Raw genomic sequence first — 27,473 nt, 5'->3', positions numbered from 1 at the left:
TTTATCGTTAGTGCGACCTCTTCGAAATAAGCACGATATTATAAAGAGAAAAATATTGAAAATTATAACCAACTGCGAAGGGTTTAGTCTAAGAATTCCAGCCGCCTAATAAACCTCGTTCCGGAACGACCCAGGATTGATTTAGCGCGACAGTTTTACCCGGCAGTTTGCCTCAGTTTTTCCAGCTCCGCAGGCCGTAACTTCGGAATAAAATCACGAAATTAACGATTTTACCTGGAAGAAACTCTTGGGCGTCGAACGGCACGAAATCAAGGTCCGCGAACGTGTCCCATTCACAGAATAAAATCAAAACTTTACGGCTGCGGCACAGAAGAAAGGGAAAGAGAGAGAGGGAGAGAGAGAGAGAGAGATGCAGCGCGGACCTGGCCGGTATGAAACGCGATTTCACCGTGGATTGGCCGTGTTACAAAACGATATTCAATTCCGTCCGCGCGTTTAGCCCGCGCCTACGGTTCGAAAGCTTAGGGCCGAAGGATCCGCGATTGTCTCGAGGAATATCGAACAGTTGCCCCATCAGGCCGGGCTCCGGCGTGTAACAGCTGCTGTATTCTGGATCAGCGAATAAAAAGGCGCCGGCTTCGGAGGGCCAACGAGTGGGTGGAGTACAGACGAAAATGGAGGAAAGAGGAGGTCGATGAAAAAAGAAGGCCGGGTATGCGGACTGACGGCGCGGGAGGAGCGGGGAGGGAAAAAGCAGAGGCGAGCGTAGGGAGTCGGAGGAATGAAAGAATGGAAGAACGAAGAAAAGCCGGAGGAAGAGAACTGTCGAGAGGCCTCGACGCTGAGAAAACATCGACGCTGCATTTACGTAGAGAATATTCCTGGGTAACCGTGCATCTCTGCGAAGCGTATGCAGTGAGACGCGCAGGGCCCGGGGGGTCCAAGGGACGAGGAAGGGCGAGAGAACAGGGATGGGATACGATACCGGTCTACGGCAGCTTGCTGGCAGCTATATCAGGTTACGCTCTAGCGCCCATCCACCACCCAGCCACCCATCCGACGAACCTACCCCATCCCCGCATCCAACACCGACTCACTCTTTCGCCACCCGCACCTTCATACTTCCCACGTCTCTCTCGTTTTCTATTTACGCGTCTCTCTCTCTCTCTCTCTCTCGCTCGCTTTCTCTCTCATCCTCTCGCCACGCGACTCCCTCTCAACCTTTTATGTCACCGAGGCTCGACATTATCGCGGAACACTACATGCTGGTAACATTCCTCGTACCCCTCGACCACCAACAACCATCGTTCACCGTCCCGTTACAGATGCACGAGCCGTGAATCAGCGATATCAGCCCCGCAAAGTCTTTCGGGAACTCCGGGATTTTTGGGCGATTAGGAGAGTGGGCAATTCGAGGATTTTCGAGCAGTAGAGAAAGCGCGAGAAAAATTCGGGCAACGTGTGGTTCCTAATCGCGGTGCTTCCTTATAATCCCTTGCTAAACGTCGGACCAGCTGCGAGTTGGTTATGGCATGCAACATTATCAAGGGAATTATATCTTGCCCCGAGATTTTGAGTCTATTTAAGCCAAATACTCCTGCCTGGATTCTGCGAACTGGTTCTGGATTTTCTCTACAATTACGTGAGACGTTCAACGGGCAACAGTGTAAACTGTATTGTAATAATTGTTAATTATCATCATTAAAACGACGATTTTTCTGTTCGCGGTGCATGATCAAACATGCGATCTCTTACACTGTCATTTCACAATTAATACTTTCTTGTAATAATTCTACTTATGCATGTGCGTTATTCGTATAAACCGAAGGGTATCTCACCCATAAATGAATAGGAAAAATAATAACAATAATCGAATTTATTTAACAGATGGTAACGCAAGATTGGAAATTGTGTGGTAGAAATTGGCATGTTGATTTTTAAGAATTCTTTAAGCTAGTGCGCATTCACTGTAGCATGCATGAAGATAGAACAGAATTTGGTTTCTCAGTGTACGTATACATTGTTAAAATTTTCTGCTGCTTTGCATGTAATTGCTAAATTATTTCTTCCCCGTTTTGCATTTCTTGTTATCTACTACTCTAGCCTGAGATGGGAACCGGGCCGCTTCCTTGCAACGCAATCGAGAGAGAACCACGGGGAAAGCAAACGAAACGTTACCGACTTTGCCGTAAGTAGAAACCGCCAACAATGATCAGACATGCAAAACGAGGACGCGTGGAATTGGTTTCCTTTCGCGTCGTAGAATCGACGGCGGAGCAATTCTACATATTGAGTTGACATTGCACGGTGGTGCTGGTCCTATTGAAAATATTTAATTCAATGAAATTGGTACACTTCTTTTTTTTATCATTGCAACGATATCAGATATCTGAAGGCTTTGACTGCAACGCCAATAGCCGAAAAATTTCCTAAAAATGAAGTATTTGCTTTGGTCAAAGTAACTGTTCACGGTTCAATAAAACCGGTAAAATCTGGTAAAAAAACTTGATTCGACACGATGATTTTGATGAAAATCGGTCAAAGAATTTTGATTAAAAAACAAATATCTTTTTTCTACATTTGATGTAAAAATCTTTAGAGAGTACGTAATTTCTCTTCGTGTGTAAAAACAGCTTGGACTTCGCGTTATGTTAACTAAGGTTTAAAATTCATCATAATCAATTACTTTTTTTAATATTCTCCAGATCCTAATAAAATTAGGATGATATAAAAGATCAGCTTGAAAGTTAATTTTCAATGTACCCTTTCCGAACGTATTATATATTATTATATATTATATAACGTACCGAAATAAAATACAATACTCTTGTTTAATCCACCAATTGAAGGAAAATAAAACAATCAATGCACGAAGTAGATTAAATGCACCAACGGAGACGAATAAATGCGTCAGACAATTTCGAGCCGGTATATAAAGGTTCGCGGAGCAGTTGCCTCGAGTCCCCGAGATTTTAGTAATCCCTAAGTGCTCGAAGATGAGCAGTCTATTCATTAGCGTCCACTTGCAGGGGAGCCAGCCGCGTAAATTAGAATACATTGGAACGAAGTGGCTCTCGGTCCAAAGACAGGCGAGCCCGCTTTGATCATCGACTGTAGTAGGCCAAAGGTGAATCGATAGTGTCCACAATCGTCTTTTGAAGTCCGAAGGCGGGCTGCCAAGTGAAGTCTCGTGTAACGGACAGCTGTCTCACAGAAGTTTACCGTCGACGAGCATCCACAAAAGAGAGACGGGGCTCTTATTCCAGTTTCATAAGGGTTGAACCGGGAGTTGAACCGGGGCTCGAACTTTTCCGCCGTAACTTCCGAGCCCCATAACTCCCGAATACCCGGGACCGATTTTTAACAGTTCCCTGTTTTTACTTGTAGATCGGTGCCCTGAATATAGAAAAGAAAATCTTTCGGGACGGATGCCGACCTCATTATGCGAAGAACCACAGCGGATACCGTACGGACTGCGGCTTTCTAAAATGAAAATTCGCAGGCTGGAGGGCTCCGGTAGACCGGTGCCGGGCGTCGGTGAACTTCGGAATTGCCCTCCCATGATTTCTTCCTTCGTCCGGAGTTATTACCCGAGCAATTCCGATAAAACGGCGAACTTTCTGATTGATAATCCCAAACCGCAGAGGAGCACGTGGCGCGGCGAACGTCGCGAAAGTCCCTTCGAACGATTCACCTTCGGAAATTCGACTTTTTGGCGGGCATCTGTCGAGCCGCGATCGCCAGATGCCGCGGATTGATCTCTATTTCAACTCTATTCCTCTTTCGATTTTCCATATCTCTACTTCCGATGATGTATAAAAAGAATTCCGACGAAAGTCTCACTCGCGGGGATCAAAGGAACTGGAACTTTTACAAAATCGATTCATGAAATACGTCGCGATGCGTTCTCTTGGCAGTTTACTGCCACGCTTTTAAATAACTGCATCCGCTTTTGTAGACGTATAAGCTTTTCATGGGCTGATTCGCGTCATTTGTCAGAAAATTCGTGTAACCGTTAGATCGATTTATTTCCGCATCTTTCTCGCATATCAAGCGAATTCAATCGTTTTCGAAAACGCTGTGTGTATTCGTGAAATCTATCCAGTTCATCTGGACAATTTATCGCCACGCTTTTAAATAACTGCATCTGCTTTTGTAATATCAACGAACAAATTTTCCATGGACGATTCTGGCCAACTATGCATCGGATTCGATGCACGTTGATTTATTTCTACAACATGTACATACTTGATGTATCGGTGAATCGTTTCTATAACTTCGTTTAATTGCGGCCCCTCACAAATTGCATACTTCAATATCATTTATCACTCTCGCCATTGTTGGTTCTGTACAGAAAATTGTTTATTGGATCGGCTCGTGTATGAACATTTATTCCATATTGTACTATTTTATTTTTACAATATTTTTAACCTACCTTTAATTGTACTGCAATTTAATACTGGCACTCGTTTGAAACATGTATGATGCGAACGTGGGTGAGAACATCGTTCGAGAATTTTTTGATGTGATTTTTCTATAAAATCATTTTGCAATTAATTGATCTATACTGCAAAGAACGTTTCTATTACAAATACGAACTGCTGGCTCTGTGATTTCACGACTCTACATATTTATTTCATTAAGGTCTATAGGGAAACCAACGTGTCTAGAGGGAGCACCTCAACAAACAAGTTGGAAAAAATTGGTGGAATTACAAACGGTGCTAAAAATACTCAGCTATATTTTTGACAAAAAGATCCGCCAGTACAGTAGTCAAAAAAACGCAAATGTACACAGTGCACGTTGCAATAAAAGTAAAAACGCAGTTTGTCCGGTACATCGTTCCTCCTGTGTGAAAAATATGAAGAGAACATTGTGTAAATAAGTTTTCCTTTATTTTCAACAGAAATATTTTCTGTAAAAGAAATTCTTCCGTACTATTATATAAATTTGACACCCGAGGGACATATTAAATTGAACAAATGAGAACCGAATGTTAGTTAACACTAAAACTACCGAGCCCTAAATGCCACTAATGTACATTGTTTCATAACAATGCCAAGATTGGATTTATTTAAACTTCGTACAATTTCTATTACAATACATGATTGATTAAAGAAGTTTGTCTAAAAATTACTCGGTAGAGACATTTTTATAATATCAGGAATTATGAAAGAAATAATCAGAAACCAGTCATTTTGATTGGTTTGATAGTTCTAGTGTTAACATAGCGTTAATATAAGAAGTTGATGAATATAAGAAGGTTTGATAGTTCTAGCGTTAATATAGCGTTAATATAAGAAGCGGAATTAACCCGTCCGTCACTGCACGCAAACCGCCCAAAAATTGTCGATTAACAGATTTCCATGTTTGGAAAATCGAAGAGGTCCGACGTGACGACGAACGATCACCAGCTGGCTACGTGGATCAGGGTTAGGTGTTCTAGCCGTCAACCCTTTTCCCTTTCGCCTCCTCTATTCCTTCTCTTTCACCGGCTCGTTTCCGTCGCGGTAATCACGGAAACGGGATTTGAAATTCGAGTTCCCGCTAATGGCCGGTGACACCAGTCCACGGGTCGCGCGGTAATCGGATCGACGTGGCTCGTTCGAAAGCGTTTCTCCATTTGCATTCGTTTTTCTAGCGGCACGTCGCGTCGTCGACGTCGTCGTCGCCGTCCCCGCTATCGTTCGACCCGATCCCCGTACCAGGAAACGAAACAGGGTCGCGCGGATCCGGCTTCGCCTTCCCTTTACCACAGATGAACGCGATTCTTTTTTCGCCACTCGAACTGGACGACCTACTTCCAATTTCATTCTTCCCGTACCCTCCAGTATTATTTAAGCCCGGGCTTAATTGCGCGTTCCCTCGCATAAGAGTCACCGGGTTTCGTTACCTTAGAATTCCGGGCTTTATCGCGCGAATCAATTCCTGCGGAAAGAGCATTTGTGCGCCACGCCGCGCCGGATGGCAACCGGCTGGAAAAAGTACTTTCTGCCGATTTATAAAGAGCTGCTCAATTTTATTACAGTCTCGAATTCGTGTATTCAATGGAACGGCGACCGAGCGAACTGTATCGGAGAAGTTTCGTCGATCAAATTTGATTTTACTATTAATGCTATTTTGTTAATTAACGGATGTGAGAACTTGGTGAAAGAAAAATCCTATCGCTCGCCTTGCGATTTATTTTCAAAGAAACGTCCGTCCGCAAGCAATTTAATTCTAAAATTATTGCGAAATTATTGCGAAAATGCAAACGAAATAGAAAAATCACAGACGAGCCTTTAGAATTATTAACAATGAAGAAGATACGATTCAAGGAGTTAAATCGGACATAAAGCGTTCCATGAAAATCTTCTAAAAGGATCTAAGAACAGCCGATTTCTGTCTAAGAACAGCCGATGGTACGTTTAAAGCAAATCTCAATAAAATATCAAGCCGCGAATTTATTCCATTTAAAGCTTTAGACCAGAGTCAGTCAAAATCTCGTCATGTCGGTCTTCATTAGTAAGACCCGCTGGCAAAATCTACACGTCTCTGGTCTGATAGCTCGCTAATTCGATAAGGTAGCAAATAATGCTAAAACGAGGAAACACCGAAAATAAATCCGCTCTCGCAGCGGGTTGCTCTTTCATTCCACGTCGTCAGGTTCCAGCGTTCCCGAAACATCAAACAATAAGCAGCCTTTTCGTTTTGAAAATGTCGCCGAAGCTCGCGACACGTATTTCGTCATCTGGAAGCTGGAAGTCGAGTTCTGCTTCGCGTTTCTTTCAGTCTACCATTAACAGAAAACGAAGAAAATGGAAAGAGGGGAAGAAGGAGGTGATGGTGGTGGTGGTGGAGGAGGTAAAGGAGAAAACGTAAAGAAACAGAAAACCCGGAGGCGTTCGTATAATAAACCCAAAGCCCAGCGAAATCCTAACAAAATGAGTACATTAGTGAAATTGGACTCGTTCGTTCGCCGTTCTTTGTATTTCCGTTGATTAACCCCAAAGCGATGCGGTTGAACGGTGCTAGGTGCGTCGTGGAGAGGGGGGTGGCAGGCTGAGGCGGAGGAGGGTAAATTAATGCATTAATTAATTAGAAGGCGGAGGGACAAATCCGACTCGACGGGCATCCCGGGATCATATTCGTGACACGACTGACGGACATCCCGCACAGCTGTCCCGGGGTTACCTCGAAATTGTGCTGGCCTGTGTGAATCTGTCCGCGGATCGGGTGATTTCTAGTTGATTCGCGTGCTACGCCCGACAGCGTGGATGCCACCTGTCTTCTCTAACGAGTCGCGAGGGCACGTCCACGCGCGAGCACCGGCACGCTGCGCTGCCCTGTATAATTGATCATTAACCTCTTAACCGTGATGTGACTTTTCGCTGGTCAATTATCCCGACCGTTTGCCCGAGAAACTTTTACCTCGGTTCTAGCAAATTTCTTTGTCGCCTCTTCTGCTTCGTCTTCACGGTGGTTTCTGCTACTTGTTAATACAGTAAATTCTCCCGAAATGTCTCTCAGCTTGTAAACGAAAGCGAACAATTTCGGAAGAGGAGATACGATTGTCCATCGAGTCTGGCACCTTGTTTTTATAATTGTTGACAATCGGCAAGAACTAGATTTATTTTTGTACTTTATTATTTTATATATGGTCGTCATACGGTGAAACGAAATGTTTGAGATAGCAGGTGGAATCATTTTTGTGGCCGTGAAATCTATTCTTTTTTCTTACTTTATGTTTAAAAATTAATCTTTCCAGCTTCGTAATATTGCTTGGTAACGAATCTAGCGTTCAGTAAAAATAAATGTGTGAGACAGCGGGTAAAATCATTTGCTTTTTTCTGGAGGGGAAACTTATTCTGTTCCTTACTCGATGTTTAAACATTGATCACTGCTACTTCATAATATTTTTAGTTAACTAGACAGCCACATTCCTTGTCCGATTTTTAAAAACTAATTTCTGCTATTCGTTAACATATTTTAACAGCTATCTTTTCACATTAATTCAATAAATAAATATCGATTCACGATTTCATTTTTTAGTACGTCTGTAAACAGTGTATCGATTTATCTGGCTTATTAATTTTACAGATTTTCGAAGTTAAATCAATAAAGTTTTCGTCCGACAGGAAACGCAGAAATTAAATGCAGTTTCCAGCAAGGAAGCAAATCAAGTATTTTGGAGTATCAAGCACTTGGATCGCGCGTAAATTAAACGCAGTTGAAGAGGGTCCATGGAATAATTAAAGAAAGGTTTTGTCCGATGTTCGCGATAAGCGCAGTTAAACAACGAGCACTAATAAATAAACAGGTACTAAACTCCCCTTATCTCATTAACTCGTTCCCATTCTCGTTAATTTCCGTTTCACGTATTTCCTGACCTATTTTATGCATCGAATGCAGGGTCGGCACGAAAAGATGCTACCGGCGTTTCGAGATACGATTGCGCGAGACCCATTTTATATTACATCGACTCCTTTTCGCGCAATGAAGCGACTTCTCTGTTATAAAATATTATTTCCCGTTGTCTAAATATTTGTTCCAGGAATCGAGAGGTCTTTCAACTTCGCCTTCCACTTTCGACCGTTCTGTTTTCGATTCTTTTATATTTCCTCCCACGCACGAGACGATGACGAAGGTATTCAATCCGATTCTTTCTGTACACACACACACATACACACAGAGGCAAACTGCGCTGGGCATTTATGGATTTATTCGAATTTATGCCTTAGGACAGAGGTGTCAAACTCAAAAGCTAACTTGGGCCATAATAATAAATAAACAAAGCTCAACTTTAGGTGAGCCGCAAAAAAAATCAATGTCCATAGAAACAAATATTTTTATTTTGACTAGTACATTGTAATAAACATATATAAAGTTAAATTATTGTTTACGTCCTGACAATTGACATCAAAAATGTTCATCTCGGGCCGCGAGATTGACACCCCTGCCTTAGGATTTCAATTACAATGAAAATTTCTCGAGCCGAGAAAAACAAATTTCTAAGTACGCAAAGTTCTTATAAATCTCCGACGAATTTGCAGAAACATCCGGGAGCGTGCTGGGTACTACGTTCCGTTCCGACCGATACGCTGCTATTCGTTAAATCCGGCCAACACGGCCGCCATCTCTCATTGTGTAAATATAAACTGTTTAAACGAAACCGGAGCCTTCGGGTCTTCAGAACGCAAACAAACTCGAATGATGAATCCTCTCGCGTGAAAAGCTTCCCGCGGATAAAACCGTTCTCTACGCTTAAGGGGTTAATTCGAGCACCCTCCGGGGTGAATATCCTTCGTGACCAAGTGTCGTTCAACGACTCAGCACAAATGTACACTGCATTCGAACCCGCCGCCTTTCCCATTCCCGGCCCGATCATTACCGGCATCGATCCGACTGACAATTTGTAAGCCTAACAAATTCGAAAAACGACAGTCGACGACGATCGAAAAATATTATTCCGCGCACCGTGATTTTCCAGCGATCTGCTTCTCGTTCCGAATTATACGCTCCAGAAGATCCAATTAAAAGAAATGCGTGCACGTGGAGGGCGCCCGTTTCCTCTGGAAATCCAGAATATGTCAGAAACTACGAAAGATAGCGAGAAAATGTTTTCGAGCAAAATTCGTTTGGTGCGAAAGGCGGCTTAACGCGATATAAACGGTGTTCTTGTTGGCGAAAAAATGGCGCAGATTTTAGGGTCACGTTGGTTTTTGCTTTTTAACCAGTTAGCTGTGGCGCCTCTTTTTCGATGCGCGCACCTGTACGTGTCGCGAGAATCAAGCGACGACGAGTATACTCGTCGAGCACAGATCAAGTGTCGCTGTTAAAATATTGGATCAAACAGACGGTTTTATTTTATAAAATTAACCATTTTATTACTAATCTTTACTTATTCGCTTAACATTAACATATACTACGTACATAACAAACGAAAAACGCGGGAAAAGATAAAATACTTATAGTTTTTTAAAAAACTTATAGTTTAAACTTATAGTTTTTTTAAACTTATACTTATAGTTTTTTTTTATAGTTAAAAATTCAAATTGCTGCTGTAAAGCGGTATTCAGCAAAGCAAGGTACAATATGCAATGGCACTTTGCACATCGAACACCAATATCGTGAATTATTCACATAACTATTCATATTTTTTATTTGTTTGTTTTATTCCGGCCTGGCCTCGAAGTATTCTGAACATCTTGAAATTAGAGAATATGTTTTTGTTTTCACCAAGATTACTATTTAAATAGCCAATGGTCACTACTTTTTACGCACGACGAATATACTCGTCGAGACACAAAATAATGCCACTTCTCCATGACGAGTAAACTCGTCAAACACAGCTAACTGGTTAAATAGAATGCTGTATATCTCTTTGTGTTATAGTATTGGGTTGGCAACTAAGTAATTGCCGATTTGTTCAATGAAATAAAAAATTTTTTAACTTAGAATGAAGTTTAATCTGTAATGTATTTTCCATTTTGTTCGATGACCTTTTGCCATCTCTCTGACAACTTGAAAATTCCACGCTCGTAGAAAGTCTGATCCTTTTCGGCCAAAAACTGAGTTAAGTGAGATTTGACAGCGTCATCATCATTAAAAGTTTTACCACGAAGGGAGTTGTCCAGGGATCGAAATAAGTGGTAATCCGATGGCGCGAGATCAGGGCTATATGGAGGGTGTAACATCAATTCCCAACCAATATCCATCAATTTTTGCCGAGTGGACAAAGACGTGTGCGGCCTAGCATTGTTCTGCTGGAAAATGACACCTTTACGATTGATCAATTCTGGTCGCTTTTCCTTGACCGCTGCATTCAATTTGTCCGGTTGCTAACATTTACGGATAATAAAAAATAACATAATAATAATAATAATAATAATTTTATAATATAACATTTACGGATATCATAAAAATGGGAGTGAGAGACATCTATAACTGAAATCGGCAATTACTTAGTTGCCAACCCAATAGATCGCGGATCCTTGCGCGAAATAAGAAATTTCTGTATCAATTGCAAGACAGTTGAGCCGAGCATAATTTTCTTTCCGTCTTTAACGATGTTGTCAAGTTGAAATTAGTACAGTTGCTAACATTCACGGATAATAAAAAATAACATAATAATAATAATAATTTTATAATATAACATTTACGGATATCATAAAAATGGGAGTGAGAGACATCTATAACTGAAATCGGCAATTACTTAGTTGCCAACCCAATACAATTGAATACGAATCCAACGAGGCGCAAGCGAAGTCATTTCTGTCAAGAGAAATTGATTCACAGAAATTCTGGAACGTCGTCGGAACATCACGGAACACTTTTTCACTATCTTTCGTAGTTTCTGAGATAATCCGGGTTTCCAGAGAAAACCGACACCCTGTGTGAACGCTATACCTATACAGAGGAAGTTACTGTGCACACGCGGTGCCGACGCACGCGCAATGAAATTTTATTTCAAGCGCCACATTTTTGCGAGAAATTATTATGATCGGCCCGACGTGACCGACATTTTCGAAAATACCCGGAAGTGCGGCTCTTTTGTCCGCGAACGCGATCTATTGCCATTTGTGTTTTATTATGGCGTCACGTTTCAATTCTTTCGCGGATGCGGTACTGTCATCGACGGATTCGGATAAAGTGGGTCGAATGAAATAACAGCTCGCCGGAATTCCTGCAACTAGCATGAATAATAATGTAATACATGAACAATATAAAGTGTATTAATACAGTTTTTTGGGGGGTCAGAGAAAAATGCAACGAAGCTGAATATTCGCCAATCTATGTTTCAAACATATTTTGCGAAATTAAAAGAGAGATTTTTACCGAAAAATTGTTGACTTTTGATGTGCTGTAACTTCCTGCAAAAAAATCTGAAAATACTCTGCAGGGACTCGTTTTAAAGGCCGAAGCTTCTACTTTTACATGCATTTGGCTAGATTTCTCGAAAACTATTTTTCACTGCAAAACAGAACGACGAACTGAAGCTGTATTTCAGCATTTAAAAATTGTCATATCTACATCTGCAGAATATAACATTTATTTGGAATGGAGTAAAATCGTGACAAAAAATCGTAGATTAACTTCTCAGAAGTCATTTGAACACGATAAGTACCGAGCTGTAAAAGTGACTAGCTTCATAAAAATGATACGATTGAATTTCTTTGAATTTCTTACAGATTTGTATAACAGCGTGTGTTTACATAAAAGAAATACATTGAAGAATTTTCAATGGAAGCAGCTTTGCGATCTCGACAATCATAGAATAAAAAAGATGTAATCGGTCATTGAACCGGCCGCGGTACGTTTACACGAGAAACTTTCCTCCGTAAGGCCCCGTTGAAATGAATATTGCAGAAAATTGTTCCAACCGTGCACAGTCGCTTGTGCTTTCGCCTCGCCTTGAAAATTCTCTTTCATTGTTGGGCCACATTAAATTGTCTGAAACGCTTCGCTTTGAAAGTTGCGAAACGTACAAATTCGATTGTATCCGTCCGACTGTAAAAGTGCTATCAATTATTCCGAGAGGAGAAAAAAGTCAATTCAGAGAGGCAGCAGTGTTTTCCCGGCGCGGTGTATCTGCTTTCTCTCGTCGAAAGATCAGGGAAATTCGCTTGGTTTCCCAAGCAAAAATGGAGGACATTATTTTTCCACTGGAAGACAGAGGCACGGCGAATTACGTAACGCGGGTTGAAAGCAACGAAACAATGGCGGCGGTGGAGGTTCTCCGGCCGGGTGCATTTCCGGTGGCGATGCAACGTTGAAAATCCACGTCTACGCCGTCAAATCCCATCACGGGGAGGGCATAAATTTCTCCGGGTATGGCCGAGCACTGGCACCAACCTACCGCCTCCCTTTTCAACCCGGTGCCGCGTGCAGCCCTATAGATACCTTCTCGCAATGTCATGACTCGCTTGTGTCCCCGCAACCGTGTCAACCGGACCAGAGATCGGACATTTATGATTCCGTTCGTTCCTCATCACGGACGGCAAACGCACGGTCACCGTTCCGACCGACGCACTTGCATACACGTGACAGCCCTAGCCACTGGCTGGTCGCATGATACAATGGCTTCCATAGGCATTACACTAGTGGCCAATAAAATTCCACCGGCACTCGACAATGCACTCGAAGCTTTGCATCGGAGGGAATGCCGGCGCTAAATGAGTTGGTTAGAATCATAGTTGCGTAACTTACATTTTCTTTACCGTGAGAAACGAGGCTTGATATTGTCAACACGTAGATCGTTTACTGACCAAATTTATTGTTAATACTAGATTTACGGAGCACAAAAAAGCAGATGTTTTATGTTAGTTTATAAAAGTAACACCAAGGCATTTATTCTGATTTTGAACAAATATTATCGTAGCATCTGTCGTAAGCAAAAAATATAAATTGAACAAATAACTCATAAACGTATCTTTACGATGCGAATAATCGTAAATAAAAAAATTAGTATATCCAGTATTAAGATAGTTTAGAGTCCAGTTAAATTTGCAGCAACTTTATAATTTATTTCCTTGTCTTTCGAACATTTTCAAATGTATAGGCTACACGTTAAGACACAAATAAAATGTAATTACGCCATTATGATTCTAAACCATTGAAATCACATAACGGGTCACCAAGCTTCATTTATCCAACTCCAATTAATACGGACTCATTTCACATATTTTTCTTCAAATGCAAGGCTTGAGACATTTTCCACGCGTACTTTATTTATATTTATCAACTTTAAAGCGTTGACGAATGAATTACCAAATAGAGTAATTTTCATTGAACTTTTATAAAATATATAATTCAATGAAGAATATTAAAGTATACATCCTCCATAATACTTTGATTGTCACATCGATCATATATCTATGGTTGACAAACTTTGGAACTCGATTTTTAGTACAGTTTTTCAACTAAATCAAAATTAGTTTGCATCTACAGGATTCAAGAGTACTGCACAAGTAATTGCTATAATAAATCTTATCTTCTCTGTTCTTGCATTATGAAATAGGTTCTTCTGATTTCATCTGAATTTTATAGACGTGTTAACTATTGTTGACGAGTATATTCGTCGCGACCCAAAATGTCGTCATTCCTCCGTGACTGACGTACTCGTTAAAAACAGCTGACTAGTTAAGAAGAATATTCTTCATTAAATTATTTATTTTATAAAAGCGTTGTATTTAAACGAAATACGATGAAACTCAAACATATAAACTATAATTGCAATAACAAACTTTTCAAAGTGATTGCAGCAGCCGAATGGTTAAATACGATTCGACATAGCGATGTTCGAAAAACACGTCATGTCTAAAATTCTGGGCAACCGTCAAGCACAATGCCTAATTTTCTCCAGACCGAGGTACTTGGTCGACGACCGTCTAGACCGAACACTTTCCTCTGCCGCAGCACACACGAGGCTCGGAAGTTCCCCGTGAACTCTGGCTAATTATCCCAAACACGGAAAGTAGCGTCGGTCAGAATCCCGGCTAAAATCCTCTGCTCCTCAATCAACAGTGATTAAACCTTTCCCAATGAAGTTTGCTCTCGTGATTCTAAGGCCGGTGCGGTGTTTCCCTTGGCAGTCTCCGTTAGGGCGTCGAGGGCAGACAGGGGGAGCCCGAGTGAGAGAGAGAGAAAGAGAGAGAGAGAGAGAGAGAGAGAGAGTGAAAGAGAAGCAAGAGGAGAGCGAGGTAGAGATATCGAGAGGGTAAGCCGTAGGACCGCCGGACCGCTCGATGCCATTATCGTCCAACGTTAGATTTTCTGGTCGAGCACCGGTTCCCTGTATATCCGGGGCTCGCCTAACCGAATATGCATCCGCGTCCATCAAGCGTACAGAGAGATAGCGTTAACAAGCTGTATATAAGCGACGGCGCAGAGACCGATCTGCTCGTCGACATCAAAGAGAGTCCTCCCCTCGTGTTTCCTGCCACGGATCTACCCGAGGCCCGCCGGGACCCAGCCGGCACGGAATCAGGCTCCGCAGCGAGAGCACGTGCCCCACGGGCACCGTAGACGACGTAGTTCCACTTCGCGTGACTGAATGGCTGGAGAGAGCGACGAAGGTGGGTCACCGGCAACGACGACCGAAAGGTTTCATCGGAGCCCGGGGCCAATGTTTCTGACCGCCAATCAGTCGGTTGGCCGATGATCACGGCTCGGCTTCGTGCCACGTCAGTGAAAATCGCTACCAATCCTGCCAACGAATCAAAGGGCGGCAGGCTACGAAGTTTCCAAGTTGTGGTTATTGCGACCGATCGATCGGCCCGACCGGTAACCGTGTATGGCTTATGGAGAGCAGTAAGCTGCAACACACGTCCCTCTTTCTCACCCTCGCTCTCTCATCCCTGTCTCTTCGCGCTCACCTTCTCCGTCGCTCCTTGCTGCTCGACGCTCTTAACCTCGCGCGGCTCGAATCCCGACCCTCTTCACCTTCCCTCTCTTTCGTTCGCCGGTCTTTTCACCCGTAGGGACAATGGGAACACCCGGGAGAATATCAGAGGATAGGAGGCAGCAACGGCTCCCTAGCAGCCTGCGATGCAGCCCACCCGTCGATTGGCCGGCGGTGAGAGAGCACTTCCTGTTAGCCTCGACCCTCGTCCGCAACCAGCCGCAGGCCGCAAGCCTTGGCTCCTGCGAGCCGTAACCTCTAACCTCACGCTGTTCGGCCTGACCTCCTGCCGACAGCGTAATTGTTTAGAAACCCCTTGATCTGTAATTTCAGCGCCCGGCCACCTCTCTACACGAAACATCGTTAACACGGTTTCGTCCTCCTCTATCTATCTTTCTGCCTGTCCTTCTCCCTATCGCCCTCTCCCTTCTAGCCGTGTCTCCCTTTTCATCCCCATCGCCCTCTCCTCGTCCACGTTTCTGTTTTGTTCCCTGCGGTCTTCAGCCTCTTTCCAGCTCAAGGCTAGACCGGCGTGACCAGTCTCGTTTTACTTTTCCCTATAGTCCGCGCCGTGCTTTCTCTGTTCCACGTGACACCGCCAGTCGATATACAGGGTGTCCCGAAAATGTCTCGAAATCCGGAAATGAGAGGTTCCTGAGGTTATTTGAAGCAACTTTTTCCTTTGCGAGAATTTTCTCCGAGGCTTCGTTTACGAGTTATTAACGAAAAACACTGACCAATAAGAGGCGAGCTCGGCTGGCGCGCGGCGGCCCAGCCAACGAGCGCGCGGAGCCCAGTTCCGCTCATTCGCTCGGCCGTCTCGCGCCAAATGATCTCGCCTCTGATTGGTCACTGTTTTTCGTTCATAACTCGTAAACGAAGCCGCGGATTGCATTTTCGCTAAGGAAAAAGTTGCTTCAAATCACCTCAGGAATGTACCCCTACTTTCGGATTGCGAGACATTTATGGGACACCCTGTAGACCGCGCATGCAGCCCCTGTGCCATCTGCGGTCGCCGCGCGGACAACGAGGTGCCACGTGAAAAACCAACGAATAGTCGCACGAAAGGCTCCGGCTTAATTGTGCGAGCCGCGGCGAGCACCAGTTGCCCGCCGATCCAAAGGGGGATGGGGCGCTCCAATTCGACCTGTTTTGCTTGGCTACACGAATACCAGACCTTGTACGGCTTGTACTCCAACTTCCGTGTACAACCCCATCCACCGTCGAGACAGTATGCTCTTGCGTAAGTTCCTGACTGGATCCAGGCAACGGGCTTTTTAATTGGCGCACGGAATGAATAAGTTTACGTTCGCGGATCGGACGCTTTGCAGTCCGCTCTCCGCGGCTGAGTTTCAGCATGGTTCTGTAACGTGTATTTCGTTTCGGGTCTTCCCTTTGGGGTTTTGTTTGGTGGACCTGTTTCGATATTTCTTTGAAGGCTTTACGTTTCTGTTCACGAACCCGTGGAAATGCTCGCGATAGCTCCTGCACGATTTCGTGCCTTTTAGTCGATTTAGGCGTCGGTTTATTCTCTAGGATTTCTCTGGTTGCAGAGGTTTCGATAGCTTTCTTCGCAGCCGTTTCAGGGAATTTATTTTTGAGGCTTGTGTACCACCTGATTTTCTTTGCTGTCTTAGAGACTCTGAGACGTTTATGGTACTCTGGAGGTGCTTTTATTCGCAGCACAATTTTCTGCGATTTTTCTCTACTATTTTTTCTTCTTCTAATGTATTGCAGGATCTTGCGAAATTATACTCTGTACTGTGAAATGTTTACGTTTTGGTAGGTTTTTACGCTATTTCAGACAAGCTGATAATCTCGATGAACTTCCAAGGTACCCTGAAGGCTTTTTTTATCGCAGCAGAAATTTCAGTACATTGTTTTTTGCTAACGCATGTCACAGGATAATTGCACGAATTTACTCCGCGGTATTTTAGTGCGTTTTTACGCAATTTCCAGGCAAGCTGAAAATGTCATTGAACCTGCAAGGTACTCTGGAGTTTTTAGTGATAAATCAGCAGCATTTTCAGTACACTCTTTTTAGTTAATAAACGTTGCAATATAAGTGCAAGATAATTGCAAAATTTTATAGACATGAACTACGTTCTCCAAAGTATCTTAGTAGATTGTTAAGCAATGTCAGCCAAGCTGAAAATGTCATTGAACCTCCAAGGTACCCTGGAGTTTTTAGTCATAAATCAGAGAGAGAGAGAGAGAGAGAGAGAGAGAGCAGCATTTTTCTGGCTAATGAATATTGCAAGATAATTGCAAGATAACTACAAGATTTTATGAACTTGAACCACGTTCTTCAAAGTATCTTAGTAGATTGTTACTCAATTTCAGCCAAGCTGAAAACATCATTGAACCTCCAAGGTATCCTGGAGTCTCTCTTAATCAGAACAGAGTTTTTGCTAATATACATTGCCCGATCGTGAAGCCTCAAGCTATTTATTTACAAGTATTTCAGCGCACTGTCACGCGTTCGTAGGAAGACTCTCAAGCCACGATATGAGCTTACTTGGGTATCACCCAATGATATCCACGACACCATCTAATACAATCCCCGAAAACTAGATCGCGGAGCTCCGCCCCTGCCAGGTGTACGTAAGAAATTGAAAAATTCAGTAGTCATTTCTACTTACGATCTCCTCGAGCTTCGAGCATCCTTTCCTCGCGGTGCAGGCGAGCGCGACGATCACACCGCCGCCGAACATCAGCAGCAGGAATACCGCCAATTTCCATCCGTGATCCCTCTGCGGGATCAGCTTCTTGGCTGTGGGCAGCCTGGCGACCTCCGTCGTGGAGACACCGAAGCGTGACGCTTTCACCAGGATGCTCCTGAGCCTCCTGGTGGCCTTCTCGCACGCCATCTTCGTGGGGTTGCTCTTCGAGGCTGACCTCGACTTCACGTGCACGTGATCCATGGTAATCCTTACTCGAGCACGGAACAGATCGGCGAACACTTGTCCGAAGACATAACAACGACCGGCAAACAAAATAAGAAAGTCCAGTGTCTCCGCGGTGTCCTACGCACTGTCACCGACGGTGTTTCCCGAGGCGTCAGTCACGCGACAGGCTCTCTTCCTCCATTTGAACGAGTCATCGGGCACCCTGGGTCCCCGAGCGGAGCTGTTTCCTTCTCGATCCGCGCCCGGTGCCGAGTGTTTTCGTTGGTGGAACGTGAACAACGGTATCCGGAGGTGATCCCTCGGCCACTTCAGCCACCGCCGAGGATAGCCCGGTCAGGGAGCCGTCGAAACTGTCCCCGAGGAATGCGCAGCGTACCAATTCCCAGCGCCGGGACGTCGTCGACGGCTTTACCGTCCCCGTGGATGGACTCTTCGCCGGGTTTTACGAGATTATACCGTCCGATCCCGCGGTATCGCGTGGCCCCGCGCCGTCATCCTCGTCCACCCACGTCCGCACCCGTCCCTCATAAGCCGTGGCCGCGTCGTTATATTTTTATGCGCACGACGTGGGAGGATGTGAAACGGGACGTTCGTCGGCCGAATGAGAATCGGCCCAGATAAAAGGAAATGAGCGGCGGTACCCGAACGAAGCCGGCCAACTGCACGCGTTCCCCTCCCTCGGCGCTCGTCCGAGGTTTCTTCGGGCCGACACCCCCGCGTTTTTCTGGCTATCGAACTTCCAGGAAGCCCCGGGGAACTCGATACTATCTCGATCTTCTCGTCGCTGTCGAAATAACGTCTCTCCGAGCGCTATTCTTGTTCGCGCTTCGTTTCCAGATTGGCATGGATTAGGCGAGATTGAAATGATCCGGCGGGATCGATCGGTAGTCGTGCGACTTTTCGGGCCGATGACAATGTAGCACCGGTGATCCCGGTTCCCTTGGTGCGATGCTCGTTCTTTTCTCGGTCGGTTTTATCGGATGTTATCGATAGTCGTTCGTCCGAGGATATCGTTGTTTCCTTATTTCCAGGGCTCGATAATCGGGCTCTATTATCGTTTTTACGGCGCGGCCGGCTGTTTTCTCTTATTCCCCCGGCGGTTCGCAGGATGGTGCGCCAATGGGCCGGCGATCTCGCTCATCAGCGTGGCTCGTGTTGCTTCTTTCCGTCCCACCTGCAAATGAAAACACCCGTCAGAGGATCGTTGCCGCGGATCGTAAAACGGGAAACTTAATTGCCAGACTATCCGGATCAACGGAGGGCGAAGCGTAACTTGAGTAATGAGACACCGGATATAAATCTGTTCCATGGACATCTTAGAGCCATCGTTAGGGAACATTTATTCTTAGCCGAACCGGCTTAATGATAGCTCTCCGATTGCCTAACTGCGATTCCTGCGGCGGCAACCTGAGAACAACTGTGCGAGAGAACCTCTGACAAATTGTTTGTCCGAATCGGATAAACTCCGTCCGTCAAAACCGTGTTTTTCTTACATTAAAATGGAGAAGCTTGCGAACAGTATGAGAGAATTGTTTTTACGTGGGGGATGCTTCCTTTATAGATGACATTTGAGATGCATTGAAAATCAATGTTAGCTGATACGTATGTACGGATATCCAAGAATAACATCCTCTTTTATTGTTAAGAAGATAAATAGGAACTCTTCGTATACTATAAAAGCTTAGACTAAAGATCAATATTCGCTGCTACAATTGTATAAGTTCAGAACTGCTTTCTTTTTTATTTTCAAAAAAAGAGGACAAGTAGTTCCTCGTGCGTAAATACTTTTATATATTTAAAAATTCCGAACTAAAAATGTATGCTTGCAAGAACTAAGTCTGAAAAGGTGAATCCTGCTCTTTGACTAGCACGTTGACGGGCATTTTCAGAAGATCTAATAATAATTTATAATTTCATCAAACAATTTTCGGTAAGAATTTAGAATAGATGAAATTTAAGATGCACTGAAAATCAATGTTAGCTGATACATATGTACGGACATCCAAGAATAACATCCTCTTTTATTGTTAAGAAGATAAATAGGAACTCTTCGTATACTATAAAAGCTTAGACTAAAGATCAATATTCGCTGCTACAATTGTATAAGTTCAGAACTGCTTTCTTTTTTATTTTCAAAAAAAGAGGACAAGTAGTTCCTCGTGCGTAAATACTTTTATATATTTAAAAATTCCGAACTAAAAATAAATACCTGCAACAACTACGTCCGAAAAGGACTTAGGCTTTGATTAGCACGTTGATGGGCATTTTCAGGTCTAATAATAATTTACAATTTCATTAAACAATTTTCGGTAAGATTTAGAAACTTATAATAATTGTATCTGCTAAATAAATTATCTGGTTCGAAGGATTAACGAACAAAGACTGGAAATATCCGTTTAACATCGTCACCGTTGCAAAACGGTAAAAATTAGTCGCATAAGAGCTCGCGTCTGGCGTGAAATGCCGCAGTATCGTGTATAGCGTAATTATTGTGAGTAGCGAAAGATGTTCAGGGACGACTGCATTGGTCAGCGGCCAGCCAATGGGCAGTCGGCGCGAGAAAACGTGGGGATGACGAGCCGATTATAACGAGCCCGACGTACCGTGATTACAAAGGGAGAACACGGTGTTTCGGGTAATTGCCGCAACGTTACAAGCTCTCCCTCTTAATTGCACGGTACAATGGCACAAAATCGTTTCGCAGCGATGGATGAAAGTAATCAGGGATCGATGGAACCGACAGACGATCAGTCTTCGGGGGCAAAGTTTCTCCGCGAGCGAGGTAAGTCCGCTTCGGATATAGTCGCTGGCGATCTTATTTCTGTCGGTACGAAATCGGACGTGCGCTGATCCGAGGCAGGATGGATTTTTAGTGCATTAAAGATGGAGGCAATATCGGGGATAGGATTATCGTGGGACGGACGATATCGCGATGAAAATACTGTAGTCGCAGTCGAACGGAAACGAACGGCTTGTCAGGGGAACCATGTCCGAGGATTAAGCGAGAATTACCTTGGATTCCCGTTCTCGAATTCCGTGCACTTAATCCTGTTTCCGTCGGTCTACCTACAGCCGCTGCTTGAATGCCATTTTCTTTTCTCTAATTCTTGCCTGGTTAATCTTAAATCCCTCTGTTAATTACGTCACCCGCGGACGAGCGCCGAGGGGAAGCCCGGCGCCGCGCATGCTAATCCGCCTGTCTCTTATTATTTCCTTTCGTATTTCCCGAGGAGTGAATAACGAGGCGACAGAGTTGCTGCCGCCGATTCACGGTCTCGCTCGCGTGCGGCCGCGGACAATGAACGCGTTTCAAATTGTCTTGGGTTCGCTCTTTGCTTTCCTGTTTCTCATAACCGGGCCCTCCGACGTCATTTATTGCGCTTGTTTCGAGACGAAGGAATGAAATCGTCGGGACACAATTTAGAGATATAAATAAGACGATTCCGCGCGAGCGAACGAGCACTCGAGGGTCGGCCGGATCCGCTACCGTTCGAAAGTTTTCGTTTCTTGTTCGATGGTGGGAACTTGGATTGGATTTAACGGGGGATCGGGAAGTTCCAAAGCGAGGCGCACAAACAGTTCTCGGAATTTTTAAACAAGTGAAGCACGCGATGCGTGAGAACAAGGAAATCGCGGCCGGATTGCGGATCTTCTGTTATAAATTCTCACGCTTGTTATTTCAAGAAAGTCGAGACGTTGGAACGGACTTTTATCTCTTTCGCTGGAAGCTCTGCTACACTCCACGGGAAATGAGAGGATCAATTACCCTCTGACACGGCGGTGAAACAATTTCAATTCGTTAAAACATTACCGTACGGATGACTAGAAATAGCCATTTTCTTGGCTGCTCGTGAATGCAGTTAAGTGTAAATTAAAATACAAAATTCGATCGTGAAATTTATTTGCGAGACTGTATCTGAATGAAATCTATTTCGAATGTAGTATCTTATAATTCAATTTAACCGTCTGATATTTTATAGTAAGTTATGTCTATTTTTGTAAAGCGATGCAGCAACCTTAAAATATGCCGGCTACGCGCAGAAGTTTTTTCACGAACAGTTCAAACCGTGTTGCGTTAATATTGTACTTGTTCATGTTCTCAAACGACTAGTAGACTTTCGTGATCCTTTTCAACAATTTCACAGTCTTCCATTTCGTTTAAAACTGTTTTGTAGGACAGGTATTGGAACATTTTGCAACTGATTTTCATTTCGTTCAGACTTTTATACATTTTCCTTGTTCGTTCCATCCTGGAATATGTTCTCGATTCATGAAACCACTACAGAAAGAGTCAACATAGATTTCTCCGCTTTTATTTATACAATTCTAGCCGATCACGAAAACTCCACATTACCAAATGTTACCAAATTATGTATGTTGTCAGAATGTAGAAAAGTTGCAGATCAAAGTTTTATCTTCAATTTGATTAACGATCATATCGACTGGATCAAGTTTTGCGTCCGAGAGCCACGCTTAGATCTGAATCCTGCTCTTATTATATATAACTATTATGTATACAAAGGGCCTCCAGCCCGTTTACCAATAAATAATAATAATAATAATTTCCAAACGCCGATCCACTGTCTAATAATAATTACCGTCAGCGCAAAAAAAGAATATCGAAGAAAATCATCAGTCAGATCTTTTGATGATCTTCGATAGCAATAAATGCAAAAAACCAGAAACGATTCGTTTATGAATTTCGACTTAGAGTACAGGGTATAGTAATTTCTCCCTAATTTGCGCTAAGATCGCGCACAAAAATGAACAATTTGGGAAGAGGAGATACGATTATTCGAGCCTTACGTCTCGTTTTTATAGTCGTTGACAATCGGAAACTATAAAAACAAGCCGAGGGCTCGAACAATCGTATCTCCTCTTCCCAAACCGTCCACTTTTGCACGCAATCTGAGCGCGAACCAGGGAGAAATTAGTGTACCTATATGCAAAACTAAGTTAAAAAATACGTACACGAAAATTGTGGAGAGTCGGATTTTAGAAAAATCGAGGACGCTGCAAACGCTCGAAGATTAAAACAAACTGGCGCTGTCCAGATAGAACAAAATGGCGAGGCGCGTACCGTTACACCGTTATTAAATTCCGTCGACAAAATCGCAAGATATCCGGATATCCGGGTCCGTGTTAAATATTAATACCGGCGGGTATCGTCGGCATAAAAGTCTCCGCGCGATTCCCGTGGAAGAGCGTAGACTTTTGTTACGGGTTCAACAGGCCGCGCGAGAACGCCCCGGTCTAATCAAAGACTTTAAGCGTTCTAATCCCGCGTAAAAGAAAATTATGTAACAGCTATTGTTCCGCGGCCGATCGGCCGGATTAAGAACGTTATCGCGTACTCGCGTAGCGCGCCACGAACTTTTCCACGGAGCCCCGCCAGCTCCTCGGCTCGTATCTAAATCACTTGCCGCTAACGATAATCTCGATCCAAGGAACGTAAGCTTAATCGTGCCGAGCTAATTCTCGCTCGAAACTCCCCAGACTGCAATAGTCGTAACATTCGCATGGAAGCCCGTGTATGAGAACGTGCCAAGAAAGCTCGCCGTTTTGCGACCCTCCCCCCTCCCCCTCGCCGGCCGACTCCGAACTCGAAAGTACTCTCCTTTTAATCGCGAGTGTGTGTAACTTCGGGTTAAAAGCATGTTAAAGGCTCAGCCAATCCGCGACGGCTTACGTCTTTGTCGTTTCTCAAAAGACTCGAGATTCCTCTTCCTCGAATTCCCCGCAGCCACAATTTTCGCCGGGGTCTCGGACGGTAGGCTAATTAGCGCGATCTAATGCAGACACTGTGATTCGGATAGTATTCTCCCGGCAGTAATTCCGGCGGCCCGGTTTTGCTAATCTTCCAGAATTAATCACCGCTGATGTAAGCCCGCAGTCGCAACCCTCTTCGACGCCGCACACGCACGCACCAGCACGCGCGCCGGTTTCCCGTACGTGCGACCCACACGAGCCTGACGGAGGAGCTTTAAATTTCGCATCGCGCGACAGCTATCCCTGGCATTGTGTCAAAGGGAGGAGCGACGAACCAAGTTTTGCTTGTAAACGCGAAGAACCGTCGTAATGGAGTTCCACGAAGTTCGATGATGTTGGCACCGAGATAATTGGCTGTGTTTTCTAGCATCCAAAAAATTACTGACTGCTGGCAAATTTTAAGGGGAACAGGAACAGTTGGAAAGAGACGTACAAATGCGTTTTCTAAATTTTCTTTACATATAAAAAAGTTCGAAAACGTTAGGTTTTAATTTACAGCAAAAACGAGTAGCTGCGATATAAAATCGCGAAGACGTCAGAAGAATTTAATAATCTTGTTACATTGTTTTCAAATTAAACAAATTACACGAAGAAACGGTTTACTTTTATCCGATTTCTACTACTTGCAATCGTCTTGGAGAATTTTTATCGTTCGCAAAGATAATACAATTTCTTGCTGCGAAGGAAAAAGTCGCCACTGCGAAACGAGTTGTAGGAAAGTTAATTCTCCGGCGAGCAGATCACGGATCGGTTAATTTTCACAGCAATTCCGATGGATTTTTCTCGCGTTGTAATCCTAATTCCGAATTTGTCAATTTGTCCGAGGGCTGATTGCCGCGTTGGCAATCGCGGAGCGAATCGAGAAATTCGCCGGCGTTGTTAACAAGATCGCCGTCTCCATCCGTCGGTAATTCAATTCCAAGATGTCCGCTCGTTTCGAGGAAGTTCGAGCCCCGGGTCCCGGACCATTCGGGATACGGGGGAGTAAGCTAACTAAACCTGAAAAGGTGCTTTTTGCCGGCGGTATTAGCCGTCGATGTTGACCGTCGCGGGTTCTTCGGTCGTGACTCCTGGGATCTGCTCGTATTTTCCAGCAGGAGGATCGGTGCACCTTTATTGGATAAAACTGGATGAAGAACTACGGTGCAGAAGCCATCGACCGGTCCCCCTAGCCCCTGAAGAAAATGAGATACCTTAATAAGGCGCCATCCCCGAGTGTAATTACGCGTTCCAACTTCCTGCGCTATTTTCGTGCTGCGAGTAATTAGAATACCGATAGCTCCAGCGAGCATAGTCCTTCCTCCATCGGCCGCCCACCTCGTACCGGCACGCTCCTCTTTTTATTTCCGGCAGGAATGCGTTCGGGATTCAATGGGCGAGCTTCGTGGAACTTGGGCGACACCCGACAGTGAAGGAGCACCGTCGAAGCTTCGAAAGCTACCGCTTTGTACATCGAAATACGGTAATGTCTCTCTAACTGACGCTCAGATTGTGCACAAAAATGGACAATTTGGGAAGAGGAGATACGATTATTCGAGCCTTGCAGCTCGTTTTGTTGACAATTCGTAACTATAAAAACGAACCGCAATCGTATCTCCACTTCCCAAATTGTCTACTTTTGTGGACAATCTGAGCGTCAATTAGAGAGACATTTCAGTATCTCTAATTTGTCCTGTCGTCTCCCAAGCCTCAGCCCGATGAGGATTAATTACGCGGATGATCACGGGCCCTCGAGAGAGGCGGGCCCTTCAAAGCGATTCGTCGACGAAATATTGCGCAATCCAGAGGATTCGAGTAGCTTTGTCGCCGATTCCCGAAGATTCTTCATTAATCGTCACAAAATCTGAGTAATGGTATTGCCGCGTAAATGAACCCTATTCAATCAACCAGATTATCTAATTGCAATCCACGATTGCTGGCACGATGGGTATCGGAACTTAGCACAAATTGTCAGATGGAATTACGAAAGCCTAGACCTCCAATACACGTTCATTTGAAACACTCGTTTCTCCGTGGTAAATGCGGAATATCAAATTTTTAATTAATCTTAAAGCCTGCAACAAAATTATTTAAATTGAAACAAAACATCACTCTCAGAAGAACAATAATTAATGATTTAGCGAGACGGTAATTCTTTTCTATTAACATTCGATCTTGGGATACAAAAAATATTAATTCATGATTTATTGCTGCAATATGCGCTGTGTTTAGTATGAAAATGTAATTGTGTTTGAACGTTTTAGAAAAATTATGATGGCCAATTCGCATGATAAGTGATGCAATTTATGCTCCTACTAAGAAATTGTGTGCAATGTCGATAGTATCTGAGCTGGACCATATCACATTTGCAAATACGAGGAAATTCTGACGGCTGGTATCAGCAGAAGATAGCTGAGTCGAAGCCTTTTCAAATGCATTTTTTCCCATTTCGATATCGCAACTCGTTCCGGAGATATAAGCGTACAAAGTTCGAACGAATTATGAATGAGGAGGGGACGTCCATTCATACCCGAATTGCGTACGCACTAATAGTATAGTAAAAACTAACCTGCCTCAACTACCTCGCCGTTGGGGTGGGTCAGTGACTAGGTCCAACCGTGCGAGGGGGACAAAGATAGTAAAATGTCAAAAAATTACCTTTGCCTTCAGACGACGATATCTCAGCCATCAGTCATCGTATCGCAATAAAACTGACGCCATTCGAAACCGGAAGGTTGTCGCTTTCCAACGGGTTGAGATTTATGAAAATATTGTTAATATCTTCGAAGTTACAACAGTTTAAAAATGAACAAATTTCAGAACGATATTATCGTGTGGTTCATGGGGTTTAAAATTTCTAAAAACATAAATATCCTTTACTTATTGCTAGAGTGCTGATTTTATGCGTTTTTCACAAATATAGATAAAAAAACAAAACTGTAAAGACGTTATAGAGCTTGAGAATGTGTTTTTATATTATATATATCACATTAAAATTAATAAGAGAGGAAAGACTATATGCCTTACGTTTCTTACAATTAACTTAGACTGAACTTTTTATTTTGCATAAAAATCCCCAATCTATTTATCACTAATTGACATATTTCGATGTGGAAATATTGTTTATAAAGAACTAAATAAGCATCTATTAACCAAATAACCAATAAATAACCATCTGAAATCGGAGTTTCAGCTTCGATTAATCTTTTATTATTATTTTAAAGCGTGTGAAGTAAAATTCACATTTAATGCAGTGATATAAATTCGGTTTTATGTCTCGCGGCTTAGAAATGTGACCCAGCCGAACCCGATTCTACCGGCTAAATGTTATGAATAGATTATACAAACCATAATCGATTTATTTTACAATCCAGAAATGCCTCAGCGAATCCATTTAAAATGCACCATTTAAACTTTGTAACTCTCGAAAATACTGTCTCAGCACCCCAGCGAAACTCTCATAAAGAAACAAA

The 27,473-nt window shown here is 43.6% G+C and overlaps 1 protein-coding gene and 1 long non-coding RNA gene across 2 annotated transcripts in view; one reads left to right on the top strand and one right to left on the bottom strand.

Moving 5' to 3' along the window:
• LOC117224612 (uncharacterized) overlaps positions 1-27,473 on the top strand; it is a 171,157-nt gene that overhangs the window by 112,341 nt on the left and 31,343 nt on the right. The gene's annotated exons all lie outside the window — the stretch shown is intronic.
• The window catches only part of LOC143259396 (uncharacterized), a 97,939-nt gene that overhangs the window by 42,294 nt on the left and 28,172 nt on the right, over positions 1-27,473 (bottom strand). Inside the window, exon 2 of the mRNA XM_076521275.1 lies at positions 17,986-19,426. Coding sequence (XP_076377390.1) covers positions 17,986-18,267 — 282 coding nt within the window. The 5' untranslated portion in view covers positions 18,268-19,426. The remainder of the gene's footprint in view (positions 1-17,985; positions 19,427-27,473) is intronic.

This window comes from Megalopta genalis, chromosome 4, assembly GCF_051020955.1.
Source record: "Megalopta genalis isolate 19385.01 chromosome 4, iyMegGena1_principal, whole genome shotgun sequence".
NCBI classification, from domain to species: Eukaryota; Metazoa; Arthropoda; class Insecta; order Hymenoptera; family Halictidae; genus Megalopta; species Megalopta genalis.
The sequence above is the reverse complement of the archived record's forward strand: the minus strand, read 5'-3'. Positions and strand labels throughout refer to the sequence as shown.